Source organism: Equus quagga, chromosome 13, assembly GCF_021613505.1.
Source record: "Equus quagga isolate Etosha38 chromosome 13, UCLA_HA_Equagga_1.0, whole genome shotgun sequence".
Taxonomy (NCBI): domain Eukaryota; kingdom Metazoa; phylum Chordata; class Mammalia; order Perissodactyla; family Equidae; genus Equus; species Equus quagga.
In genome coordinates, this window is record NC_060279.1 from 84,994,575 (window position 1) to 85,013,538 (window position 18,964).

Here is an 18,964-nt window from a genome sequence, read left to right on the forward strand (position 1 = left end):
TGAGGCGCCCACTCCCCGCACCCCCCGGGGGTCCTCAGTCCCAGCCACTTAGAGCTGACCGACACTGAGCAAGTTAACGCTTCAGTCTCTACTTTCCTCAAGAAAAATAGAGACCAGAATAGTACGTGCTGTGGAGGGTTCGTACGACGAGGCCTAAACGTGTTAATGCTTGCATAGAACTAAAATAGCAATTGCACCATACTAAGAACTAGCTGAGTTTACCCTGTTTTCTTACAAATATTTTTAATATATAATAAAGTTTTAGTACCAGACCTCTAATAGGCATGCAAGTTACTAACCTTTACTGAAAAAAAAGAGACAAACAAAAATTTATCAGAAAGAGCCCCTCGCGCCCCCTAGTGGTCCGCAGGGTAACGTTCTGTTTTAACCTGAGCGGGGACCGCAGGCTGGGGCACTCCCGGCGAGGGGGTCCAGGTGACCCCATATCCTTGGTGGCACAGCCGGTCCCGCTCTGAGGACGTGGTCATGTAGATCCCAAATGGTTCTTTGTGGAGACAGCGTGGGGCAGCCCTGTTTACAAGCCCTGTAACAGTCAGCGTCAATGCTGAATAAACAAGTGGGTGGTTGTGGACGGGACCTACATCTGTGTGAACAGACATGAAGAAATAACATAGGGGAAATGGGAAACGGAGCAGAGAATCCGTTCATGTAGCAGACCCCAGAGGCCCACCCACGTGGTCCGTGATGGCGGAGTCAGGGAGAGAGGTGTGAGAGCCCTGCGTAGACATGACACCCTGTAACTGGAACAGAGTGAAGAGCAGAGTCGGGAAAATGTGGGGATCTGCTTTCTGCACTGCACAAGGTCGGGAGCTCTGGGGCAACAGACACTGAGGAAGCTGCACCCCTTACCTGAGCGAAGGCTGGCTCACTGTCAGAAGGTGCGCATTTTAGGAAGTGTATCTCTTACTCATAGTTCCCAAGAGGAGGGAGCTATCCTGGACACACAGGGGAGCACCAGAGTCACAAAGGAGGAGAGGAGGTGAGGGGAAATCGTGGGCAGGAGCCTTTACTGTGATTTCCACAGGAAGGAATGAGAAAGGCAGGACAAACACGCTGAGGATTGGCTGGATTAAATAAATTGAGGGGCTCTGGGGTGGAGGGGGTGATGCTAGTTGTTGAGTACATGGCCCTGGGGGGATTAAGGCAGGTCATAGTGGCCCAGAGTGTGAGGACCTCATAAGGGAGGTGGTTGGGGCTGTGGACTCTGGATTGGCTGGTTTGTATTTGAAAAGTGCACCCCCAACAAGAGGATTTTTGCTCAGGAGAGGGGGGCAATGAGGGAGGCAAGAGGCCAAAGCAAGGTGACTCAGGCATGATATAGGGTTGTCTGGGACACAGCGTGTCTGCAATAGGCGTGTAGGACAGATGGGAAAGCCTCAACTTTACAGAAACCTGAAATGTGGCTAATACAAGGGTACAGCAGGCTCTGCTCCATAAGGTCATTCTGGGAACCGGACACCACCTTCAACATGTGGCGTCCAGGATCACCCAGGGCATCGGTGTCCACCAGCAGCAGGGAAGAGCAAGGAGGATCTTGCGTGGAAGGACCGACCTGGAAGAAGCTCCTGTCACTCCTGCTCACACTCCACTGGCTAGAACTTCATCCCGGGATGCACCTAACTTCAAGGGAGGCTGGAGGGATGGTCTCTCTGGGAGCCCGGGAAGGGAGGATATGGTGCTGGTGAACAGCCGCACTCCTGTCACACAGGGGCCACCTGTCACCCTGGGCTCCAAGGGTTCACTGGGGGCTCTTTCCAATCTCCACTGCCTCCTACCTGACCGGCTGTTATGTAGAGGTTCTAAGTCTGCAGAAATGAGACTCTCAAACACTCATCATTTCACCAAGTGGTGGGAGAAGAAAACATTCCCGTAAGGAGACAGAATCATAGTGACCTCAGGGACAGAGGTGGCACTGAGGATAGACACCCACTCAGGTAGACAGACTAACAGCCCCCCCCAAAGGTGTCCATGTCCTAATCCCAGGAACCGCCTGGTGTGTTACCTTACGTGGCAAGTCTCCTTGAAGGTGTCATTGAATGAAGGATCTTGAAGGAGGAGATGACCCTGGATATTCCAGGTGGGCTCTAGGTAATCACAGTGTCCTTATAAGAGGGAGGCAAGAGGGCAGAGACAGAGCGGGGCAGACATGACAACAGAAACAGGAGTCCTGGTGAAAGAGAGGCATTTGAAAGAGCCACAAAGATGGAGAAAGAGGCCGTGAATCAAGGAATGAGGATGGGCCCTGGAAGCTGGAAATGGTAATGAAATGGCTTCTCCCCTTGATCCTCCAGAAGGAAGGCAGCCCTACTGATGCCTTGATGTTAGCCAGTGAGACTGATTTCAGACTTCTGACCTCCAGAGCTGTAAGGTGATAAATTGTGTTTGAAGCTACTAAGCATGCGGTAATTTAATACAGCAGCAATTGGAAACTAATACTTTTAATTTAGATGGAGGAGTTTTTGCAAGTTTATTGGGAAGAACAGTGTCCAATCCCAAACTTGAAGGTCATTAGCCAGGCGAGGGGGTGAAGGTCAGATCAAGGACAATGTCCTAGACCTGGATGGGTCCTGTTGTGTTTGGAAAATGCATGGTGTCCAGCGTGGATTAACCTTGGGTAGGGATGGGAAGTGAAAACTGCCATGCTCCTCTGAGTGGACTAAAAGGCTGAGAGACCCTCCCTGTGCAATCATGGCCTCACTCACTCCTTCGACCAGTCCACGTGTCCATATGTGTGGGCATGTGCACATGTATATGGATTTGTACAATGTTAGCATGTGTGTGTGTGTGCTCATGTGTGTGCGTGCATGCATTGACAGGCATGTGCGTGTGAGTGGGGGTGTATGCTCTGTGCCTTCAGCCAGCCATGTGTCCCCTCAGACATCTCCCCCTTCATCCCTGAGACCCTCAGATCAGAAAACACTGATGCCTTCCTTCCTGTCTTGTGCCTCTAAGTTTTGAGCAGCTGTGGAGGCAGAGGCTAGGACCAAGTCACCTGTGTACCCCAGCTGCTTGTGCTGGGCTGTCACGGTCAGGCCTGTGAAAACATTTATTGATGAACAAAATGAAGCATGATCCAGAAAACGGGGTCTCAGCTATCAGCTGCCTAAGTAGAGCCCAGGTTCAAGGTCAGTAACTGAACTCTATGAAGTCTTCAAAGTCAGCTGGGCAGACAATTAAAACAGAGTCTCTGGGGGCAGTTGGAAATTCATGGCATGTCTGGAAGCAGCTGGGTGACTGTAGGACTGTAGCTGGGTCTCTGGAAACAGCCAAGGGACTGTAGCTGGGTCTCCAAAAGCAAGTGTTGTGTGTGCTCTCCAATGAGCTAGTTGATTGAAGGAGGTACCACACGGTTAACTACTCTCCCACATGTTGGTTAGGAATCCCCCAACTCCAGCTCTTGCCTCCAGGTGAAGAGACTGGATGACTTTCCAGAAAGAGATGATTCCATAGGGAAGCTCTCCAAATGGCCACGTCAGGCTTTTACAAGAGTGACGTCCTGTGTCTTTAGGTGCAGAGGCTAGGTGGGCCTGTGGTCAGCGTCTGGCAAGGGCTGCATATGTGCTGGTCTCGGCTGTGGGCTCTGTGGTCTGTGGGGACACGGCATGGGCTGGCCTCTGTGTGAAGGTCCTGTGGTCCAGCTGGGCATATGTCACCTCCTGGGGGCCTCCTGCAGCAGAGGTCTGAGGGAGAGAGACCCAGGGTGAGCTTGAGTGGCTTAGGTGAGGGTAGGGGCCTGTGGGAGGGGAAAACTATGGTAGCAAGTCCCCAGGTGGCCCCCGATCCACCTCCTGGAATCATCCTTGCGTAGTCCCCTCCCACATAGAATCAGGGTTGGTCTGTGGGACCCACAGAATATGGCAGAAGAGGGCATGTCACCTCCAAGGAGAGGCCACAAAAGACATTGTAGCTTTTCCCCTCCCCTCTCTGGGATCCCTCTTTCTGGCTGCCATGGAGAAGCCCATGTAGTGAGGAACTGAGGGGCCCTTCCCACAGTCGTGGGAGGGAGAAATCTTGGAAGTGGATCTTCCAGCCTCATTTGAGCCTTCAGATGAATGCAGTCCTGGTCGACATCTTGACAGCAACCTCATGAGAAACGGTGAGCCAGAACCACCCAGCTAATCCACTTCCACATTCTTGATCCAAGAAACTGAGATAATTTTATTAAGCTGCTAAATTTGGGGTAGTTTTATTACACGGCAATAGGTAACTTAGACAAGGACTCACCGAGGTGTGCATTTCCCTGTCCTTCTCAGGAGGACTGTCGACGACGGCCAGATCTGGAGGGGAGAGGGCAAGTGGTCAGTTCTCTGGGGTGGACCTCAGGAGGCAAATTTGCCTGAAATCTCACAGCTTCAGATTTCAGCCCACATCCCATCTCGGACACCCCAGAATGTGCTCAAACATTCTCCCTCCTCCCATTGCATCCTGAATGGCTGTGAGGCCTCACTTCCCCTCTCCCAGGCCTGTCCTCTCTCCTCATCTTTACCTGGTGTCCTCCCTAGGATGTCAACAGCCGGGCTGAGCCTGCGGGAAAAGAACAAGTGAGCACAGGGGGCAGCCTGGAGGCAGAGGACTAGAAAGGGGTCCGGGGGTCATTCCCAGGGGCCTCACCTCTCCTGGGGCTTCTGCTCCTTGGCTCTGCTGCTGGGGAGCCCTGAGGACAGCCAAGGGTGTGAATTAAGAAGAGAGGCCCTCTTCTCAGCACCTCAGACAGCCTGCTCAGCTCACCCCACCCTCTCCCTGAGACTTACCAAGTTTTTTCCGATGCCGACGAAAGAGGAAGAAGAGGACCAGGAGGAATAAACAAATGAGAAAGGCCCCAGCGACCACAAGGAGGATATAAACATACTGTGTCGACAGGCCTGGGGGAGCAGGGAAGATGAAAGCAGATTATCAGCAGCATGCATTTACTAAGCACCTCCTACATCCCACACATATGCTGGGTGCTTGTATATAAAATCTCTCACATACATAACAGTCCTGCAACATGGAAATCGTTATCCCCATTTTACAAAACCGGAGTCCTGAGTGCTGAAGTCCTCTGTCCACAGGGCATCAGCAGAGCTGGAATATGATCAGTCCTGAAGCCCATTCTCTCCCCCTTCCCAAGAGGCACACACCAGCTTCATGCTCCTCTGTCCCCACCACTCACTGCTATTGTTACTGTCACTGTCATACGAATTCGTCTCGGTGTCTCCTAGGAATGGGGAATCAGGAAGACATAGGTCAGAGGCCTGAGCTGGACAGAGAAGGCTGAGTCTCCAGAACCCCCCACAAGAGGTCTTCCTTGCTTCCTGGACCTGCACCTGCTCCCCTGTACAACAGTGTGCCCAGCAGAACTTTCTGGGAGGATGGAAATGTTCTACGTCTGTGCTGTCCAAGATGGTACCCACTGTTTCCATTGAAATTGAAGTTAAATAAATTTAAAAGTCAGATTCTAGCCTCATTTCAAGGGCTCAGCAGCCACACCTGGGTAATGACAGTCTCACTGGATGACACAGATATACAGCATTTCCTTCCCAGAGATGGTGGTACTGGAAAGCACTGCTCTCCATCCTTTGGCATCTTTATAGAGAGGACACCCAGGAGGAATAGGGAGCTGGAACCTCCCCTTGCTGACCTCCTTGTGGGTTCCCACCCCAAGCGCAGGAATCTCCATCTCTGATTTCTTCTGTTTCTCACAGCAGCTCCTGATGGGGTTGGAACCGCTCTTCTGTGATGGAAGAAGCCAAGAGCTCATGTGCTCCGGTTGTCTGAAGCCCTGCAGGTAGCCGGCGGGCGAGTCGGTGGCACCAGCCATAGCCTGGGCTGGGCGCATGCGCTGTCCGTCTATCGGCTCCTTTACCGTTCACCCCTTCTGTATAATGCGCCCCACAGACCATTTCACAGGCGGTCAAAGTGAGGTCCTGCTCGGCTCGAACATGCGCAGGATGCGAGCCCCCATACTCCCTCTTCTGGACAGACCGCACCCCTCCCGTTCCTTCTGAGGCTGAGTCCTCAAAGTCCTTTAAGAAAGGCAGAAAAATTTCACCTCCCCGGGCGTCCTTCCCTCAACCTTTGTGCAAGATCCACGACACAAGACCCCACTCGCTGTTCTAACACCGTCTCTGCCTGTGCTTTCCTTTACGACATTTACCACAATGTAAATTTATGTATATATGCAATAAATGTGTAATATATAATATAACATATTTATATATTTGTATAATATTTATATATTTAATGTATACTATATATTATGTGAATATATTTAATACATAATAATTATAATAAATGTAAATATATTTAAATTACGTGATTTAACATATATGTATAATTTTTATATGAATATTTTAAATTATATATAATTTAAAATACTTATACTATATGTTATATATCAACTATACATATTTATTATATAGTATATGGTACATATTTATGTTAACACTTACATATATATTAATTTTAGTAATACATGATATAATATACTGTATAACATTATATAATATATAATGCACTCTATGTTCATTTGTAATAATATATCAATGTATTTCATTATATTATATATTTACTATACAACAAAATATATAATATAATTTAAATTATATATCTGAAGTTTTTACATTGTAAATTACATATTTTTACAAGCACATGTATACATATGTGCATTTCTTTTGTTCCTGCTAATTAATTCTCCCCTCTAAAGTTGGGGATGGCAGGACCCTTTCTCCTCATTCACCATGTGCATCAGTCCCTCAGCGGGTCAGTGCATGGCACATACAAGATGCGAGGGAAATGTTTGTAGTAATATGAGCAGGACTTCTTCCGACTGTCCCACTTGGCAGACACTGATTTGAGCGCCGTGCCCTGTGTACATGAACTCCCGCCTCCTCTAAACTGTGCTGGAGGGTCCGTAATTTTATTGTGCATTTTGCACAGGAGGAAACTGGGACATAGAAAATAGTGATTCACCTGAGGGCACCGAGCTGGAGACTGGCAGGGCTGGAATTTTAACCCTGAACCCTGCAGTCTGGTCATGGGGATTCTGCCCTGAACCTTTAGTCTTCAGGGAATGAAAAATGGGAAAAAGAGAGAAGGAGAGAGAAAGACACAGAGAGAGGCAGACACAGACAGTGAGAGACATTTGCCATGTGCCACCCACACCAGCAGAGTCAAGACCCTGCGAGAAGAGGTCTCTCTTCCTCTTGGTGATCTTATGTCATTGTTCGGGCATAACCATCAATAGATCCTGTTCTCTCCCATAGTGTCTGAGTTTCTTTCTGCATATTAAAAAGAGCAGGGCCTCCTGGAAGGTGAGAGGAGCACCTCCCACATTGGGCTGTGGTTGGCATTGACTGCTGTCACAGTACCAAGCTTGGAGTTAGTTCAATCATGGTCATTATGAATATGAGTGACACCCCAGTGCCCTGCGGGTGTCAGCCCCTTGCTGTGGTCTTATGAGTTCCTAATCCAAGCCTGGGTAAAGGGCTGGACCCTGGAGCCTGATCCCCAGCACAGAGCCCCCCAGGAAACCCCTTGAGTCTGCAGTCTCTACTCACCAGCTGAGGGCTGGGTGGTTGGGGAGCTGATGTCTCCAGGGGCTCCTGTGACAGGGGTGGGAGAAGGGCTGATGTCCCACACAGCCTGGCCCCTCTCTACACTGAGCATCCATCACCGGACACTCGTTGTCAGTCCCAGACAACATCCTGAGATTCTGAGGAAACGTGGCAGGGGCACAGGAGATGAGGGAGAGCCCTCCATTCTCCCAGCTCTGGGGGTGCTCTGCTCCTCCCATGCCATGCCCTCCCAGACCTCACAGAATTGGCACAGAGCAGCTCCTCTGAGGCCCTGGGAGTACCTGGAGGGAGATCGAAGTGTCCCCAGTGGACCCTGAGTCCAGGACATCACGGGAACTGACCACACACAGGGACAGGGATGGCCTCATCCCAAAGATTCCCCAAAGCACCATCCATTCCAGGTCAGGGCACCCCTGGACCATGTGATTTGCCCAATGTGGGTGGACCACACCACAGAGGACACATTGCCTGGGGCCCCCACAGATTCTGTCCCAGTCGAAAGGATAGTTTAACACCATCCTGAGAGAAAAGACACACATTCTCTTGAACGGAGGCTACCCTGCACCCGACCTCTGGAAGCCCACTCCCCACCCAGCCCAGCAGGGCCAGATAGGGGCCCACCCCAATGCTGAGGCTGATGTCCAGGCCATCATGATGTCCCGATGGGACCAGGGCTCCAGGGACCTGAGCTAGCCAGGTGTGAAGGCAGAGGGATGTGTGCGTAAAGGGAGAGAGGGGGCTGGAGGACTTGGGGGTCAACAGGAGGGCAGGGGAGTCTGGGGACAGAGGACACACCTGGGGACAGGGTCCAGGGACATGGGGACAAACCTGAGGGCAGAGTTGAGACGTCCTCACCTGTCACCACCAGCTCCAGGAACTCACTGCGCTCAGACCAGCTGAAACTGTTATGATAGCGGCAGAAATAATGCCTGGCAGTGTTGTCACTCACTCTGGTGATGGGGAATCTGGCCTCTGTCTCATGTGGAGGATGTTGGGGCAGGATCTTCTGATCGGTGTAGTTAGAGCCATCCTCCCATGCCAGGCGGAATGTCTCAGCCTCAGCAGGGCCCCGGCACACGATGGTCACAGGCTGCCCGCAGGGGATCACAGAGCCTGGCTCAGCAGAGATGGAGGGTCTGGGCAGGGCCCCTGAAGGGAAGCAGAGCAAGACTTCATGGTCCACTTGTGAGGAAATCACCGTGCCACACAATTCACCCTTTTTAAAGTGCACACTTCACTGTTTTATTCGCAAACACAGGGGAGTGCAACCATCACCACAGGCCAGTTTTAGAACATTTCCGTCAGCCTCACCAAAGACACCCCCATGTCCCTTCTCCCTGCATGTGAATTCTCATCGCTGAGGAGTTATTTTCCCTACTTGACGTAAGGACCTGAGACTTGGTCACATCTTGCTCCAGGTGACCCGGGAGGCGTCAGGGCAGGCTGTGGGTTGGGCATGTCTGCTGCAGAGCCCAGCTCCCTCCCTGCCCACGACCACTTTCTAGGGGGACAGACAGGGCTGGGACAGAGGCAGAGGAGGAGAATGACTGGGACAAGGGAAAAAAAGAGTCTGGAGTAGGTAAGAATGATCTGGCTGGGTCTGAAGGGCAGCTGGTCAGTCCAGGGTGGGACTTCGGGGGCTGAGAGGGACCGTCTGCAAAGCTCCAGTGGAAGTCAGTGAGGGTGTGGTGGGGTTCCAGCACAGATCTGGTCACACGGCCCCCGGTGGATGCAGATTCCTATCTCCAATGCAAGTGAAGCACCCATCTCTGAGTTTTCTCCATATTTTCTATCTTCCTCTCAGCCTTACTTCCATTTCCTATTATTGAGCCTTGTGAAAACCCCATTTGTCTCAACTAGTCTTGGGCAGGGGGAAGAGAGGGTTGGTGGCCCTGAAACAGGAAGGTGATGTCAAAGTTAGCAAAACTGGTGATAGAGGCAGGGAGCCGGCAGAGGTTCATCAAGCATTCACTCGCCCATTCTTTCTTTCTTTCAACCATATCTTAGCTCCTATCTGTCCCTTTACAGATGCCTCCACGTGCCATTGGTTCCACAAATATGAGGAATACACCCACGATCCCTTCTTTCTTGGGGGTGAACATCTAGAGGAGGACAGAAGTTGATTGAACAATTGTGCAAATCCTCAGTTACCAACTGTGATGCGTGCCCTTGGGGTAAGTGTGGGAACCTAGCAGAGCAGATGGGAGGCAAGGCTGACCTCATCTGGGAGGTCAGAGGGAAGAGGCTCCTGAGCTGAGATGGCAGGTCAAGACGAATTACCCAAGCTGAGCAATAGGCGACGCTAGGACATTCAATGTGGAGGAATCAGCGCATGAGGAGGTCCAGAGTTGAGCGGAAATGTGGCAAGTTTGAGAAAGTGGAAGAGAGGCAAAGCTTCTGGAGATGAGGGAACCAGAGGGCATGAGGACAGACAGAACCAGACCAAAGAGAGGTACATGGCTCTCAATCTTTCTGAAGATAAACTGCAAGGGAACCCTAAAAAATTATTTTCCCTGAAAGTAAAAAATCAGTGAAAAAATGTAAATAAAACTTCAAAATTATCATTTAAAAATCGTATCACTGGGTGACATGTGGACTATAGGAGGATGAAGAAGATGGGATCAAGGGTGAATTCTCAGAGTCTGCCCTTGGCAATCATCCTGTTCTCTGCCCAGGGGATGCTGAGGAAGGTCTGGGCTTGTGTGGGGAGAGTTCAAAGGATTTGAATAGTCTTTGTGGGGCCATCAAGATCTCAGGTGGAGAGTGGGGAGAGATTGGGGTCATTTGCACCTCAGGGCATACTTAAGGGTCCCCCCAGACCCTCCCAGGATCAGCACCCCTCTGCTCCCATCTAGAACTGACTTTGGGGTGCAGAGGGCTTGGGGAGAAGACTTACCCTCCTGCGCGTGGATCACCCAGCTCAGACAGAGCGCTGGAAGAGAAGCCCCAGTGAGAAAAAATGTCCGCCTCCCTGTTCCCTCATAGGGCTGCTATGAAGGGGCCTTAAGGGAGCCAGCTCTTAGAATTCCCAAACCACCCTTCCTCACCATGACATCTGAGTGCAATCCTTTTTCTTGCTCTGAAATAATCTCAAGACAAATCCCGCATCCCCTCTTCCAAACAGGTACTCCTCTCTCCCAGCCCTTCTTAGAGTCTGAACTCATCCCCACACCTGGTACCCAATTCCAGGACTGAATCTTCTGTGGTCAGACTGAGATCCGGGCCAGAGCTGAAGGGGGCAGACCCCAGGGGGCGGAGAGGACCACTTTTGCCCCCCAGGGCCCCAGAGTCTCCTGGACTCGAGTCAGGACTGAGCAGGGAAGCAGACCCCCTCCCCAAGGCTCCCACTCCCTCTGTCCCTGGGATCCTGCCTCCCAGCCCCCCATTCCAAGACTCACCGAGGCCCAGGAGGGTGGTGTGATGGGGAGACATGGCCCCGGCCCCGAGCCTGCGCCGTCCTGGAGCCAATCAGAGGAAGGACAGAAACTGAAGCAGACACAAGGGGACAGGATGTGTTAGCTGGGGGGCCCTGTCATGGGGTTTCTACATCAACCGCCTCACAAAAAGGGGAAGTGCTCTCTCTCCTGTCCTCTCCGCAATTCCTGCTGATGAGATAGGGGAGGGTCTTGGCTTCCAAAAGATGTTTCTTCCCCTCAATGCCCAGATGAGGCTGAACTCATCACCAGATGAACGCCCTGAGGTGTGAACCTCATTCTCAATCTACGGGACAAGGCAGAAGATAGATTTGTGCAACAGACTGACTTGAATGTCAATCCGAAATCCACAAACTAGAGTTCTGTTCTTGGGCAATGCATTACACCACTTTATGCTGACGTTTCCTCATATTTAAAAAGGGAAGCCTAAAATTATCTTCCAAGTATTTAATACTATGATATATGCTTAAGTTCCCAGCAAGGTATTTAGTGCATTAAAAATATCCTAGTAACGTGAGTTCTCTTTCCATCTTCCCCCAGTGGCATTGAAATTGGGGAAGGATAGGGTAGCGCATCAGCACATGCAAAATCCTAAAGAGATTGAATGGTCAGGAGACAGACTTTGGGGTTGGGGCTAGATGGGGCACCCAACTGGGTGCTGAAATGAAGAATAAGACCAGGGATGGGGGGGGGGGGCGGTGTTTGTGCATCACAGAGCCGAGTAAGACAAGAACTCCCATCATGGGTTCTCATATCCACTGCCTCTGAAGACAAGAAAGAGCTGCTTCTCCAAACGGTAGCTGTGGCAGATATTGATGGTGGTCTACACAGCAGCCATTGCTCACTTTTTCCTTACTAACAGAAACCTAGTTCTGTTTGAGTGGCTATGTTCCACGCTCAGGGCCATGAGGATGAAGTTTGAGTTAAGGCAATCTAGCAATCCCATTTGCAGTGTTTGGTTCAGAGTTGGGCACACGACCATGTACAGCCAACAATACTTAGAATATACCATGGTTTCTGGAAATCGTATTTCTCCCTTAATGACAGAGGGTCTCATAAGATCATTGCCTCCTTTACTCCTGTTCTTCATTGGCAGGTATATCACGATGCTGTGATATCTGGAGTTGCAGCAGCTGTATTGCAACCATGAGGTAACAAGTTTGAACATAACAGCAGAAATACTGAGCAAATTGAGGTGGAAGAATCCAAGACTCAAGGTTCCTAGAAGGTCCTTGGATTGCTAAACCAGCCCTAGGATGGCCTACCCCTGGAATTCTTAAAAAGTAAACAATCTAGATTTTCTGTCAAAATGTCAGACTAAGTCTATGGACAAATAGTCCATCTTAAAATACAATAATTATTTTTAAAAAATTAAAATATCTTAATACAACATTTTAAAGATCTTGTTAAATGGCTCAAAGAAATGAAAACTAAGTGAAGGCTGTATAGTCAAAAATTAAAGGAAGATATAATTCCCCAGAGTCAAGCTGAATGCTGAACCTGGCTCTCGCCTTGAAGGTGATGAATTAAGTTTTATTTTCGCGGTCTTGCAGACTATAGAGGCTAAAGGATGAAGCCCAGGAATCATTCCAGTTAAGAAGTCTAGGGGGACACTCCCTTTGCTAAGCCAGACCAAAAGCTCCCACTTCATCATAAGAGTAAATTAAAATTATTCGCCCATTTCTGAGGGCTACAAAGAACACATGGTTTGAAACTTAGCATTAAACAGGAGGCCAAAAATGCTATTCCTGAGAAATGGCTAATGCCAGTGACCCTATATATGTGTCTTTCTGGTCTTTTTCTCTGTGTGTGTCCTTCTGTGAATCTCTCTTTCTCTCTCTCTTCTCCCTCTCTCTCTCTCACACTCACTCGCTCTCTCTCACACACTCGCTCTCTCTCTCTCACTCGCTCTCTCTCTGGGTATCTCTCCCTCTCTTTTCTCTGCTTTTCCATCTCTAACAGCTCCGTGCCCCCATTCCTCACAGCCCTGCTCCTTGGTCCTTTTATGATCAAACCCATGCCCCAAGCTGTGCTTGATGGAAAGGGCTGACTCCTAAGGGTGCCTTTCCCATTTGCCCTTGTAGGACGGCCAGGCTATTTCTCAACCTTCCCACACACTCAAGACCCAGATAATGTATCTGCCCCATGACTCCAGTTCCTGCCAAACTTGATTCTACCTTCTGTAGGGTCACCTGGAACCCTCAGCTCCAGCGGCATTGCCTGCTGTCCATGGCACTGCAGCTCCCCACACCTGCTCCTCTCAGCTCTCCTTCACTTGGGTAATGGCTTCTATGCATTAAATTCTCCTCCTCTCTCTTTTTGTGGACCTTCGTTAGTGATTTTTAACCAGCTTTACATACAAAAAACTGCATCCACAAATACGTGCAATTCACTGAGCTCTGACAGTTGTGACACCATGATTAGACTCAAGATTTCCACCACCGCCAAAAGATTCCTTGTGTCCCTTTCCTCCCAGGCCATCACTGATCTTGTTTTCTTTGGGTAAAATATTTATTTCTTCCCTAACTTATAAGCAAACTTAGCTTGAAATAGTTTTACATTTTCAGAAAAGTTGCAAAGATGCAGAGAGCTCCCATATTCCCTTCATCCAGTTTCCCGTCATGTTAATATTTTACATAACTGTAGTACATCTGTCAAAACCAAGCAATTAACGTTGCTACAATCATTAACTAAACTACAGACTTTATTTGGATGTTATCTATTTTTTATCACTAATGTTCTTTTCCCATACCAGAATCCAATTCAGAAAACCATACTGCATTTATTTCTCTCTTTCTTTTTAATACTTAGAAGAGTTTCTGTTTCCCTGGTTGAATCTTAATTAACATTCCCAATGTGCCTGGATAGCATATGCCCATGGAGGACGTGGGGATGGGCTGACTATTTGGAAAAGGAATGGCTGAATCAGCAACCATAGTTTCCTCCACCTACTAAGGTCATACTGTCCATCAGGGGGTCATTCTGGATTTTTCCTTAAAGAAGGTGATGCAGAGCTGTCATCCTTCATGACTCTCAGAAAGGATCTCAATCTTTGCATTCTTCTAGGACTCAGGTCTCCAGCTAAAGAAGATTTGTGTCCAAGGCTTATTACAGGATGAGCATAGCACATCTTCCTCAAACAAAATCTTTATTTGAGGTGTGGCACAAATAGTGAATAATGATTCCCTTAATAGATTCAGATATATACACATTTGAAGATTAAATATAAACTGAATGTCAGATGCAAAGACAAAATCTACACAAGATGCAACACGAAACATTATTAAAAGATGAATTTGGTGAAAAAACAGAGAGTGGAATTGTGGTTACCAAGGGCTGGGCAGTGGGAGAATGGGAGAAATGTTCTTTAGGGGTACGTAGTTGAAACTAGCAGGTAAGTAAGTCCTGGAGATCTAATCCACAGCACAGTGATTATAGACAACAAAACTGTCTTCTAAACATTAAATCTGCTAGGGAGTAGAACTTTTTTTTTTTTTTTTTTTTAGGAAGATTAGCCCTGACTAACATCTGCTGCCAATCCTCCTCTTTTTGCTGAGGAAGACTGGCCTTGAGCTAACATCCATGCCCATCTTCCTCTACTTTATATGTGGGACGCCTACGATAGCATGGCTTTTGCCAAGCGGTGCCATGTCTGCACCCAGGATCCGAACCAGCGAACCCCATCTGCCGAGGAGCTGAACGTGGGCACTTAACCACTGTGCCACCAGGCCGGCCCCATGAGAGTAGATCTTAATTGTTTCCACCACTAGAAGAAGTGATAGATGTGTTAGCTAACTCTAAAAAGGCAATCTAATGGCAATGTATCAAACCAATATGTTGCACACTTTACACTTACACAATGTTATATGTCAGCTATATCTCAATTTTAAAAAATGAGTTTGCATCAGAACAGTCCAAATATTCCAAAAATACCCCAGCATGGTCACTCCATGCTGACCAGTCCTTCCGGGACTGTGATGGGGTAACGGTCCGCAGACTCTCACTGACAGACCAGCATTCTCCAGCCAGAGCTTGGTCTTCAGAGAGTTCTGCTTGTTGTAGCCTTGGGTCTTTCCCTCACTACACAGAATACCCAATCTACACCTCAAAGACCTTCATTTCTGGGCATCCTCAGTTTGGCTCAGCAAACACAGAGTCTCTGCTGTGGTGGTCTGGGGAAGAGAATCTGAGCTCCGAATGCCCAAGCCCTCCCCAAGTCATGTGCATTAGCCCACACCTCTGTGCTCCATTCCTCCTGCCTAGGAGAACACTTGGTGTTCATCCAAGAAAGCAACCCATGGCCGGGGATGGACTCACCCACTTGCATCTTATCGTCTGGCCCTCATGCAGAAATGCTCCTGCTGCACTTGAGGCAGGAGCCAAGCAAAATTGAAAAATGTACAGGATGTGGTGGTTGCACATCGATGTCACAGTTTAAACAGCCCCCAACTTAGCAACCATACATACAAATGAGCGGTTTTCTCTCTAGTCTGTTTAGGTCTCTGTCCTTCCCCAGGGTGGGGCTGAGAAAAGAACAGAGCTTCCTGAAACTTTTCTACAGGAGACTCAAGTCTGTGTCAGGCAACCCTGATTCCTTAATCAGTGCTTGACATGAATGGCGTCTGTGCCTCAAGTCTCGTATCCGAAGTGGTCACAGTTTGTTTTTTCCAAATGCTAAATGCATATCAAAGCTTTAAAAAAAATTATTTTACTTTCCTCCTTTCCTGAAATACAAGATATTATTATTATATATAATATTGCTTTACCAACTAAATAGGAGTGTATATTACTCTGGCAAAAAGAAATTGAAACATACATATTCAAATGATCATTCCAACTACAATTTTGACTCAGCAACATTTATAAAGCCACTAATTTTCCTTCATGAATATCAAGGAGTTACCAAACGTATCTTGGAATTCCATATAATTGGCAACGTATAATACATATAAAAACTATTTCTTGAGGTTTTGATCTAAAATCCTCCTGTTCATTGGCCAGATACGATTTCTCTTTCTCCTTCTGTCCCTCTGTCTCCCTCCTTTCTTTTCTTCCTCTTGTTTACTCACTCTTTCGCCTCCCCCTTTCTAAACTTTATTTTTCTTAAAGAAAGCCCTATATTCCTAAACCCTTGGATGAATACAATTCTCATTTTGTTTAATCTTGTACTCAGTGGTGTGCTGGAGCCAGCCAGCACAAACCAGTTCCTGACAGCTCATTGTGGACATCTCATTGCAATTTCACATTCGGAAATGCCACTTTGGTATCTTGAAATTACCCCTGGTGTGAGTATTTACAACATAGAAATTGGCAAACGCAACCCTCAGGTGTTTTCTTTCAGTGAGCTGATTGTCACACATTTACCATCACATGCTGGTCAACACTCAAAGGCCAATTTAAAGAAGATTAAACAGAACATGTAAAGAAAAATACTGTGGAATCAAAATCCTGCAGGAAAACCAGAAAATTCATCAAATCATATCTATTTCTGTGTACCCCATCCTGCCCCATTCCTTCCTCACCTGAAGTAACCAACATCAGAAATCTTGTGTTCAAACTTCCCTTGCATTTTTGTAGAGTTACCACATAGATATCTACGTGTATATATATATGTCCATTGCCATTTTTAACTTTACGACAAGTTAGAGTGTTCAAAGTGATTTTTGAAATCTCGTCAAATATAGAGTGAGCATGAGTTAATGTTTTATTAATTCATTAATGATGAAATCATCATTCAAAGTTCCCGTCTTTACTCAAATATGGACTCTGCCCATTGTTCCTCCTTCCTGCAAGGCTCTGCTTCCATTGGGATTGTTTTCATTTTGCCTGAACTTTTCATTCTTGTGGTACCCATCTGTTAGTGATGGATACAGCTTTTCATTGCCTAAAATGTCTTTATTTCATCTCCAACTTTGAACAGCATTTTCTCCTGTTCTAGAGTTCCAGGTTGGTAGATATTTTCTTTCAGCCCTTGCAAGATGGCATCCCATTGTTGCTGGCGTTCATCATTTCTGTTGCAAATAAACTGTAAATCTCATTGCTGCTCCTTTGAGAATAATGTGTCCTTTTTCTTTCAATGATTTTAAGATTTTGTCTGTGTTTCACAAGGTTTACTATAATGTGTCTCAGAGTAGGTGTGTGTGTGTGCGTGTGTGTATGTGCTTACTTTTATTGAAGTATAATAGCCAAAAAGTGCACATATCAAATGCACAGCTCGGTGAATTTTCACAAATTGAGCACACACGTGCCAGCACCATCCTAATTCACAAACAGAACATTACTAACTCCATGTAAGCCCCATCTATTCTTCTTTCCAGTAACTTCTTTCCAAAGGTAATCCATGCTATCCTGACTTCTAACAGCATAGAATAAATTTGCTTGTTTTTGCTTTTTACATAGATGTGAATATACTCTACAGTCTCTGTGTGTGCGTCTGGCTTCTTTGGCTCAACCAAGCGTTTGTAAGATTTATCTATAATAATGCACGGAGTTGTGGACCACCCACTCTCATTGCTATAGGGAATTCTGTCATGTGAAGAACCACAATGTATTTATCCGTCGTAGTGTTAGTAAATACTTGTTTAGCTTCTGGCCCAGGCTGTGATGGATAGCATTGCTTTGATTATCTTAATATATGTGTATTGATGAGCATATTTGTGCATTTCTGTTGGTATAAACCTAGGAGTGTAATTGGTGTGTTTCATGCTATGCATGTATTCAACTTTAGTAAGTACTGCCAAACATTTTTTGAAGGGATCGTATCAGTCTGTACTCAGTGCTTTGGAGTGTTCTGGTTACTCTACGTCCTCACCAGCTCTTCAAGTTTCTCCCTTTTTCGTTTTAGTCACGCTGTCATGAGTAGTGGTACATTATCGTGGTTTTAGTTTGCATTTCTCTGATTACTAATTCAGTTAAGAACGTTTTCATAGGTTTTGGTCATTTGAATATCCTTTTTATTTTTGAGAAACGACTACTTTAGTCTTTTTCTCATTTCCTCATTTTAAAAAATTGAGCTGACTTTTTTTTTAACTAAGTAGCAGGAAGCCTTCTATTTTTCTTATTATGGGTATGCATTCCTTGTCAAATATATTCATTGTGAATATCTGTTCCTACTCTGGTTAGGGTTTCACTCTCATCAGTCATTTCAAAGAATAGAATTTCTTTTTTTTTTTTTAAGATTTTATTTTTCCTTTTTCTCCCCAAAGCCCCCCAGGTACACAGTTGTGTATTTTTAGTTGTGGGTCCTTCTAGTTGTGGCATGTTGGACGCTGCCTCAGCCTGGTTTGATGAGCAGTGCCATGTCTGTGCCCAGGATCCATACCGGCGAAACCCTGGGCCTCCAAAGCAGAGTGCATGAACTTAACCACTCGGCCACGGGGCCGGCCCCGAAGAACAGAATTTCTGAATCTGATTATGGTCCAGTTTATCTATATTTTTATTTTATATTTAGTACTTTCGTATGCCCTAATTAAGAAATACTTGCTTGCTGCAAAATGTGAAGTTCTTCTGTGTATTGTTCTCAAAGCTTTATATGTACTGTTTAGAGTTATATCTTCAGTCCCTGGGAAATAATGTAGTGTGTGTGTGTGTGTGTGTGTGTGTGTGTGATGGGCCCAAACACACTTTTCATTTGGAAATCTGATTTGTACGGCACAATTTGGTGGAAAGACCATCCTTTCCTCATTGTGCTGCTGGCGTCCTGGGTCATGTTGCAGGAGACTGAATGTGCCTGTTACTAATCTCCCTGTTCTGTTCTAATGTTTGCTGTGTGTATCCATGTGCCGGTAACATACAGAACCAGTTGTTCTTGCTTCGTAATAGGGCTTGACATCTGGTAGTGCAAGTCTCTGGCTTTGTTTTTCTTCTTCAAGAGCTCATTAAATAATTTCGGTGCTCTTTATGCCCAGGAAAAAAGTCTCCCTGGGTTTTGGTTGAAATTACATCAAATGCACA

General features: G+C 47.0%; 1 protein-coding gene across 3 annotated transcripts; it reads right to left on the minus strand.

Annotated features, from left to right (window-relative positions):
- Positions 1-3,049: 3,049 nt before the first annotated feature.
- Positions 3,050-15,407, minus strand: LAIR1 (leukocyte associated immunoglobulin like receptor 1). Of its 3 annotated transcripts, XM_046680477.1 has the most exons (10): positions 15,329-15,407; positions 10,976-11,063; positions 10,474-10,509; positions 8,433-8,726; positions 7,560-7,604; positions 4,773-4,883; positions 4,633-4,675; positions 4,508-4,545; positions 4,246-4,298; positions 3,050-3,701 (listed from the first exon to the last, which is right to left on the minus strand). In XM_046680477.1, exons 2-10 carry the CDS (start codon positions 11,007-11,009, stop codon positions 3,555-3,557), a joined length of 801 nt encoding a protein of 266 aa, XP_046536433.1. In that variant the 5' UTR covers positions 11,010-11,063; positions 15,329-15,407; the 3' UTR covers positions 3,050-3,554. The 3 variants fall into 3 exon arrangements, with proteins under 3 accessions (XP_046536433.1, XP_046536436.1, XP_046536435.1); XM_046680480.1 differs by lacking the exon at positions 7,560-7,604 and having other exon boundaries at positions 15,329-15,404; XM_046680479.1 differs by lacking the exon at positions 15,329-15,407 and having other exon boundaries at positions 10,976-11,080.
- Between the last annotated feature and the right edge of the window lie 3,557 nt (positions 15,408-18,964).

What these genes read in the sequence shown, in the direction of transcription:
- LAIR1 (XM_046680477.1), bottom strand. Translation starts at nt 11,009, where the DNA reads ATGTCTCCCCATCACACCACCCTCCTGGGCCTCG. An exon ending in CCTGGAGCTGGTGGTGACAG is followed by an intron (nt 7,605 to 8,432) that starts GTGAGGACGTCT and finishes CCCCTGTCACAG; the next exon opens with GAGCCCCTGGAGACATCAGC. An exon ending in AACCACCCAGCCCTCAGCTG is followed by an intron (nt 4,884 to 7,559) that starts GTGAGTAGAGAC and finishes CTGCTCCCCCAG; the next exon opens with GCCTGTCGACACAGTATGTT.